The following is an 8,964-nucleotide window of genomic DNA, read 5'->3' on the forward strand; positions in this document are numbered from 1 at the left end:
GACGAGTCATCCGATGGGCCCATAAATCCAAACAGACGTGACACACAACAGCACGAGTACGGAGATGCTGGCAGACAGGCAGGCAGGCCAGGAGACACGGAGGGAAACTTAGCTGCAGGACTCAGGGAAACTCTAGACCTTCACTGTCATTTTCATTTGATTTTCCATGCTTCACACGAAGGACACTGGGGATATACTTAAATGTGCCATTTAAAAAAAAAGACACTACTGCAGTGGGTTCATAGTTTCACAATATTTCTCCACTGTTTTCCTCCGGCTGACATTCAAGTTTTGTTTTTTTGTCTAACAACACTAAATTGAATTGCTGTTATGGTAGCCTAATAAATATAGCCAATTATACTATATGTAAGTATATGGATACAAGTTACTACACTGCTTTTCTGAATCAGACAGTATAATTTCAACATCCTTGTCACTCTCTGTTCAGTTAGTTTGATACAGGCAAACCTACAACAAATTAGATAAATAACCTGCACAGCTAGTTGTGTTGCCTAGTTCCAGACATATGTGTCAAACATATAATATGATTTTACAAATTATAATCATATCATATGATAGGCTAATACATAGAAAATGCAGATACCTATAAGTTGTGTTGTGTGCCATAAATCAAAACAGTATGGAATTAAGTCTAAACAAAATTGGAAGCATTCTCTTTTTGTGCAGGGTGCCTGGGTAGAAATAATTTGTGACAAATAAGTAACATAATCACAGAGTACATGTTTTCGTTGCGTTTTACATTGAAAGTATTGCCCCTGCGCATTGAAAGTAAATCAAACTCACTGATGCAATGTGCAGAAAGCAATAGGTCACTGTGTGCCTGCCTCCTCGAGCCTTGTTGTCTTTTTTGTCCATTTAAAATTGGTAGGCGGGTCCTGCACAGATTGGACCAATGGGTTTGGGGTATCGTGTCCCTCAACAATCAGCAGCCAAGATGGCGTTGAGAGAGCTGTCCTCGTTGGAGAAATTTCTTGGATTAAAAAAGCCTAATAAATACAGCACACAGGGAGACAGAAAGGTGATTTGGGGAGGTTTTTAGGATCAGATGATGGGACAAATGTATTGCTAATTCTGACGTGATGCTGAAATGAGAAAGTGCCCTATTACATGCCGTGATATGTACAATTGCCATGCATGTGATATGGTTAACGTTAGCTCTCTAGCAAACTTAGCCGGCTAGTCCAATGAATGAATATATTGTCTGTTTTGCCACTTTCGATGTGTGGTCATTGATCTATTTGATATTGTAAGTTTATGAGTGAAAGCCATGAACGCGGCAAATATAACGCCACTATTGTTTATCTAAAACGTTAATGCAGATATGCTAATGTGGTATCTTAAGTTAACGTAGCCTATGCACCACATGCTAGGAACTATCACAGGTCCTGCCCAGCTGAGGCAGGTTTAGGAAAAGTACAGGTTAATATGCAGATCGATTGACTTAAACCTGAGCCATGTGTATGTAGCCTAACGTTAGATCATGATACGGTATGGAAAGGTAAATGCAACGGTTCCGAAGGGGTGACATGACATTTTAGATTTAACGTAACTATTAAATGGTGTTATAGAGGTTGCAGTGGCTAGCTTGTAGGGCACATCACGTTACAGCTATCCATGTCAGTTAAATTGAACATAATTGGCACTGTATATTATCATTTTCATGTAATTGTACCATCAACTTCTTGACTTGACTTGATTACTGTACTGGTAACCAGTGGTATACTGTGATGTACCCCAAATGTTAATACATATCCTTGCCTATTTTAAGTGGGTATACCTAGAAGTTGATACTTTTTTAAGTGGGTATACTGCATAGTCCTGCATATCAAGTAGACTACACCACTGCTGGTAACAGTCTAATGTTTGAGTGTGTTGTGTTTTAGGTTCCTGTTCTCCAGAGCAACAGTGGACCTGGTCTGGTTGGACTGGTGACCATCGCCACCCAGCTGACCCAGGAGGCGAAGAGACCTGACCTTCTGGGAAAATCCGCAGAGGAGAGAGCCGTGGTACAACAGTGGCTGGAGTACAGAGTTGCCAGGCTAGAGTGCTGTGTAAAAGAGGACATCAAGACCATACTGAAGGTATGCCACACTATCCTGTTTCAGGGAAAGACATGTGATAGCCCGGCCAAGAATGTTGCACTGTCACTATAGGCTTGGTTGGATAGCACCATATTTAGTCTTCCTGACATTTGACATATAGAAAGAACCCTTTCCCTTAGCTTATGAAGTGTGCCTCCCATTCATTTCATTTGGTAGCCACTGGGTATGCTTCTCTGAGCCCACAACATCCATGGCCATCAACATCTAAAAGTTTTCAGTTAAATGGAACAGTCATTTTTTCTGGTGATAATGATCTACCATATTTTAAATATTTTTAGTTCTTAATGTATAACATGTAAGTGCATAAGCTGTGCTCAGCTTCTGTAGATAATTGTACCCCTACATAACTCCTTCAGTTCAGTTCATAACTCCTCATAACTCCTTCAGTTTTGAAACATAAAAGGTAATGTTAAGTGATGTTTGTTGAGCTCAAAACTTAATGAAGTTTAGTGAGTATGAATGATTGAGAAGACAGTCTGGGAAAATGGATTTTTTTAAAAACTGAACAAATCTCTGTAGGCAGAATCCATATTTTTTTCAACATCCCTGTTGCAAAGATTGACAAGTGGTGCCAAACCAAATCTTTGCACAGCACTGAAAGTCTTAGAACATGCCATTTCAGACTGGAGTGCTACTTTAATTCACACAGACTGGCCCTCACTGGCACAGTGATTGACTGACCGATGCCACAATTGGAAGAGTAGAGACGAGTAGAGACGACAACACTAACAGCCTTAGAGCTGAAGCTCCATGCGCTGCTTGACGGCGCCCCTATTACTTTAGTAATGAGCATCAGTGTGCCGGATGAGGCTGAAGAGGCTGGCTCTATCTAATTGACATGTTTTAGGGGCGATGGTGAGTTTATGCACCATACAGTCCAGTTTAGGAATCGGTTAGGATTAAATGTCTAGATCAGGGTGTCTGTCCACTCCTCTCCATCTCACTGTCAGGAGCGTGAAGCAGCCGCTTGAGCCACTATGAGACAGGCGCCTCTCGGCTGTGTGTGTGTGTGTGTGTGTGTGTGTGTGTGTGTGTGTGTGTGTGTGTGTGTGTGTGTGTGTGTGTGTGTGTGTGTGTGTGTGTGTGTGTGTGTGTGTGTGTGTGTGTGTGTGTGTGTGTGTGTGTGTGTGTGTGTGTGTGTGTGTGTGTGTGTGTGTGTTTGTGTGTTCCTACACACACACACACAATGTCATGCTGCTCTAGAATGATAGTGTGGGGAGAGACTGGTAATGGTGGCACTTAGAGACGTAATCAACAGACGTCCAGCACTGTCGCCATGCGGTCACCATGCGGTGCTGTGCCCACAGGGGCCTACTGTCCACTGTCTGGGCCGCTCAGGAGAGCTGGACAAACGGTCAAAACACCGTCAGGATGCAAGGAACAGGAGGATTGAGAGAGATTGAGGGAGAGCGAGGGCTGCCACAAATAGAGGCACGGATTTGACTGATGTGGCAGGACGTGTGTGTGTGGTGTTTAGGACTCAACCATATAGCTTTATGTTTGAGTCTTGTTTGAGCTGACAGACATGTCCATTTATTTTGTGTTTTAGTGTTTTGTTTTGGAGAACAAAATGAAGGGTTTTGTTGGAGTTCCCAGACAATGTCTTATTGATGAGCTGGAACCAAATTCCTCCTTATTTAATTCTGATTCCGAGCAGAAGAAAAGACGTACTCCTCCTCAACACTTCTTACAATTATAGTGTAAAGCATCAACCCCGAGATAAAATCTAGCCAACGTGTATCCAGTGTTGGATAACCACTTTTTTTAACTGCAGGTGTGCTTTTTTTGCATTCATTGTTAAGTATATTAACCCATATTGCTGTTTTTAGGGTTTCAGAAAGCAAGGTTAGGTACTGGCTGTATTATGCTGCATAGATTCCAGCCAGCAGCAGTATGAGTAAATATCAGTGTATGGGGGGGATAAGTCGAGAGGCGTGGTGGTGTGTGTGTGTGTGTGTGTGGGGCGGGGGGGGGGGGGGTTGACTCTTGTACTCCATGGTATTGAGCAAGGTCTGGAATGGACTGGAGGGAGGTTTCTCTTTCTCTCTCTCTCTCTCTCTCTCTCTCTCTCTCTCTCTCTCTCTCTCTCTCTCTCTCTCTGTCTGTCTGTCTATCTATCTGTCTGTATCTATTTGTGTCTCTGTGGCTGTCTGTCTTTCTTTCTTTTTTTCTTTCTTTCTTAGTGTCTCTCTCTCTATCTTTCCCTCTGTCTCTCCCTCGCTCTCTCTCCCTTTCCAGTCCGCCTGGGCCCAAGTCTAGGCTGCTGCTGCTGCTGCTGCTGCGGCGGCTCCTCCATAGCTGTAGGGGAGAAAGGCAGGGAAGCAGGGAGGAGAGGAGCGAGGGAAGCGGCGGAGGAGTCTGCTCTGCTTCATGCCTTGCTTGGCAGCACTCACTTCCTGCCGCACGCTGACTCCATTAGCCCCGAAGATGCTGCGCCGCGCCAGTGCTAAAGATGGTCCTGTCCCGCGAGACCTGCAGACCACTCTTACTCATGCACACACACACACACACACACACACACACACACACACACACTCTCTCTCTCTCTCTTTCTCTTTCATACACACACACACATGCACACACTTTCTTACACACACACTCTCTTTCATACACATGCGCACACTTTTTCTTACACAAACACACACACACACATATGCACACACTCTTTCTTACATACACACACATATGCACACAGTCTTTCTTACACACACACACACACACACACACACACACATACAGATTTCGCCCCCTCACCGTTTTTTTTTTTTTTTTTCCATTTCCTGACTTTTTTAGAAGCTTCATTAGATTGTTAGATTCAGTGGAGGGTGGTTTGATGCGGTGCGGTGTGGGGTAGGGAACGTGCGTGGCCCCTGAGAGGCATCTGTGTGCCAGGGCCGGCAAGGCCGGAGTTCAGAGCGCATTCCTCCCCTCAGGTCACATCACATTATTCACACACACACACAAACCCCCCACCGTCACGCACTCGCAGATATATAGGTTAAATACATATCAAGTTGGGCGTGAGTGTATTATTTTACCTGCCACTGATTCTGTCCTTGGGACAAATTCATTAATTATGTTCTCTTCATTTGGTGACTTTGGAACCGTTTGTCAGCCACTGAAGAAATTTTTATCATGTAAATGTTCAGATGTGTATGGTTTAAAGTGTTGATGGTTTTAAATGTTCTGGACAATGTTAGCTAAAATATTTTGCTTTAGGAGATGGTAGATCAAGCATTATTTACCTATGTTGACATAAGTAAATTTAATAAAACACGTTTTTTTTACTACAGGGTTAAGTTGTGGAAACCTACAATTTAACCTTCCTAGTTAAGGTGAAAGTATTACATTTTCAGCATAAAGCCTATTTAAAAAAATTTTTTTTTGTTCTACTGATATTCTTCCAACTAAAATTCATACCAGAACACACACCCACCCACACATACCAACCGCTGCATTCATCTTCCAACTAAAATTCATACCAGAACACACACCCACCCACACATACCAACCGCTGCATTCATGTGTGTGTTTTCCTCTCATTTGCCCTCATCAGGATCTGAATACATACCTAGAGGACAAAGTTTACCTGGCAGGGAATCACATCACCATCGCCGACCCACTCATGTACTATGGCCTGCACCCCGTCATCGTAAGTAGCAGCTCTGTAATTATTCCTGACTTCAATCATATTAGAAGTAAAAGGCAGTTTGTCAACGCTCGGCTTGCAATTGAAGAGTCATATGGTTAAAGGGCATGAGCAGGCAACTTGACACAAGATGCAGTGATGTCTTCAGCCCAGGAAGGGGGCCAAGGAAGTTTTTTGGGCCCTAAGGGGGTTGAACTCGTCGTCAGAAAAGTGTCTCTTCTTTGTGTGTGTGTGTGTGTGTGTGTGTGTGTGTGTGATCCGTCGGGGTGATGGTGGTGGTGGGTGGATCACATGTTCATAAATGTCAGCTGGTGTGGCGGCAATGGAACGTTGCCACCAGCCACGAGGCACAAGAGAGTCAGATTTGTTTTTAATCACAGTCGTTAACCTCGCAACGAGGGTCGCCCAGGCACACGGCAGCTCCCGCTCCTGCTCCGCCAGCTCGGCCCTGTGACTCCCCCTCTCCGACTCTCCTCCTCCACCACCGCACTCCTACCTGAACACGGTTTTTCAAAAGATGCCAAATGGCACTCCTTACCTCCAGCACCCTTTTCATTCGAGTATTCGCCGTGGTCTTTAACATTCTATTATCCCCTGCAGTTATCGGGCTCAGTTCCACAACTTTTTTTCCTCAGATGTGAGAAATGGCTCTCTGAAAGAGCAGGAATTTTGTAATTTAGTATTTTCAGTCTGTCACTTTGGGGAAAAAAAAAACATCCAATAACCTATTTTCACAAATTGAACTAATTTGTTCTCTCTCACTTGGTGGCTATGTTTCTCGCTGCGTACCTCATCTTCTTTATAACCTTGCAGCTGCCTCTTATTCCACTTGCAGTCTTACCTAAGTTAGTTCAATGCAAAGTAGCCTTATTTGCAAAACTGTTCATTGGCAGTTTAGTTTTGCCAAAACAGAGTATTATAATAAAATTCTCTCTCTCTTTCTCCCTCTCTCTCTCTCAGATGGACTTAGCTGTAATGGACAAGGAGAAGTACCTGAACGTGACCCGATGGTTCGACCACATGCAGCACTACCCCGGCGTCCGGCACCACCTGCCCCCTGTAGTGGTCTTGAGGAACAGAGTCTACACCAGCGGCCACCACTGACCTCTTCCACCCCTTTCCTCCACACACACACGCACCCCCGACCACCTCCATCCTCTACACACGCCCCCATCGTCCAAAGCAAAACAGGTGGGCATCATGGACGGGGCCACTATGTGGGTGAAGGGGCCGGGTGACAATTTGGCTGCTGACTGGCTTTTTGGAGGGGGGTATCTGAAGGCAAATTCCATCCTAATCTGCTTAGCGTCCCCAACTTAATTATCATGGTCTGCCTCCCCAAGGGTAGAGGAAGAAGGCAAGCTAGTACGCAATAGTGTTCTCCAACCTGATGCTCTTGTGTTTAGTTCCTATGTCATAGTGTTGTTTGTTTTTATCATTGGAATCCATGGTTTTTGTGTTAACTTATGTTTGCAAGGATGGCTATAAGGCTGTTAGGATGCCACTACACAAGGGACTGCTAGGAATAACAATGGCTCTTAGATGTATTAAGGTTTGTCTACATTTGAGCCAGATGTGAAAAGAGGAAAACTCCACAATGGGAACAAATTGCCTCTTGTTTTTTTCTCCTTTTTTCATCTTCCAAGTCAAATTTGACAGTTTGGCTTTCTCTGTTACAACTGAACAGCCAGGCAATCTTGGCCACACACACACACACACACACGCCATGACACACATATCCCACTACATCTGCATCTATGAAGCCTCATACATTTCAGCCTCTCTCATGCCTTTACCCCACTCCCTATCTGTCTCCATTTCAGTCCCCCCATCTTTCTTTCTCTCACTCACCCACTCTCTCTCTCTCTCTCTCTCTCTCTCTCTCTCTCTCTCTCTCTCTCTCTCTCTCTCTCTCTCTCTCTCTCTCTCTCTCTCTCTCTCTCTCTCTCTCCCTCTCCCACCATCCCTTTCCCTCCTAGTCTCCCACCACTCATGTGGGCAGTAGCCTGTAGTTCAGATCAGTCGCTTCGGCTCGACTTGGCCTGTGTGTTTATGCTGAGGGCCAGAGGCCAGCCTGCAGCAGCAGCTGTGGTTGAGGAACAAACGAGAGAGCGAGCGAGGGAGAGATGGAGCAGATAGCTATTGCTGCTGCAGTTGCTACAGCACATCCACTGGGTTGCTGCGGGTGACGTCCACGCATCGTGTGTCATTTCATTTTACCCACGTCCCCCCTGGCCGCACCGTGGGCTGGGAAATCCGCCAGTGACACAACAACAAGCCCTGGCGCAGACGCGCTTTCCTCTCTCCAAAAACAATGGCCTCGATTGGCTGCAAGGTTTTTTGTTTTTTTTTGTTCAGTGTCGGAAAGGCTGCGAGCGTCTGCTCCCGATGGCTGAGCTGAACTTCGCTTGAAATGCTCTGGAGTTCATAAGGCCAGCTGTCGTGCAGATAACCAGTGCAATCCATTCTTTAGGCTAGACAATGTGATATGAGCAACCAGGGCTCCAGCCATGAAGTCATGAATAATGTAACAATGTTTCACTTGTTTGTGATCTATATTTTTGGTATGGGTTAGACATATTCCTTGTTACAATATGAAGGTGTGGTACACTGCTGTACAGCTAGCATTGTCATTGTGTAGGATTGTAGGCTACATGCCTTTCGTGCAGCACATTGCCAATAAGGTTCTGAGTCGGTCTGTCCCCTTTCGTTTGCAGTGGAAAATCCTTGTGTAATGAAAGTTGGTCATATTGCATATTTGCCTATCTGCAATGCATTACGCTGATAAAAACTCTCCTCTGCCTCCTCTGATCTTTTATTGTGTTTCGCCTGCCCCTTAAGCCTTCTTTATGAAATGTCTGCTGCTTTAAAGCTGAGGTTTGTGTGATTTAACGTCAACAGAACTTGTCGTCCTGTGCCAATGAATAAAAAGGGAAAACACAAAGCCATTAAGTGCAGTCTTACGAGTCGTCTTTCTTTTTTTTTTTTTTTTGAACCCCACCCCACCCCACCCCACACACACACACACACACACACTCCCTCCTTTCTGTGTGTCCGGCTGCAATCAGTAACAAATCCCTTTCTGCTGTAGAATGCAAAGAATCTGGCTTTTGACATGTGCTGCGTTTCCACTGCGAGTCCGTTTGCTTCGAACAAAGAGGTGTGTATGAGAAAGAAGTGTAAACTCTGAAG

At 44.8% G+C, this 8,964-nt stretch overlaps 1 protein-coding gene across 1 annotated transcript; it reads left to right on the plus strand.

The window, feature by feature from the left end:
- Positions 1–955: 955 nt before the first annotated feature.
- Positions 956–8,724, plus strand: eef1e1 (eukaryotic translation elongation factor 1 epsilon 1). Its single transcript, XM_076291065.1, has 4 exons — positions 956–1,039; positions 1,905–2,102; positions 5,680–5,775; positions 6,733–8,724. Exons 1-4 carry the CDS (start codon positions 956–958, stop codon positions 6,874–6,876), a joined length of 522 nt encoding a protein of 173 aa, XP_076147180.1. The 3' UTR covers positions 6,877–8,724.
- Positions 8,725–8,964: the final 240 nt, after the last annotated feature.

Source organism: Alosa pseudoharengus, unplaced genomic scaffold (assembly GCF_046254945.1).
Source record: "Alosa pseudoharengus isolate Yale_2024_CS ecotype anadromous, Long Island Sound unplaced genomic scaffold, YU_APseudo_1.1 YU_APseudo_1.1_scf_18, whole genome shotgun sequence".
Lineage (NCBI taxonomy): Eukaryota > Metazoa > Chordata > Actinopteri > Clupeiformes > Clupeidae > Alosa > Alosa pseudoharengus.

Coding starts and splice junctions, on each gene's coding strand:
- eef1e1 (XM_076291065.1), top strand. CDS start 956: ATGGCGTTGAGAGAGCTGTCCTCGTTGGAGAAATTTCTTGGATTAAAA. Junction 1,040..1,904: donor GCACACAGGGAGACAGAAAG/GTGATTTGGGGA, acceptor GTTGTGTTTTAG/GTTCCTGTTCTCCAGAGCAA. Junction 5,776..6,732: donor ATGGCCTGCACCCCGTCATC/GTAAGTAGCAGC, acceptor TCTCTCTCTCAG/ATGGACTTAGCTGTAATGGA.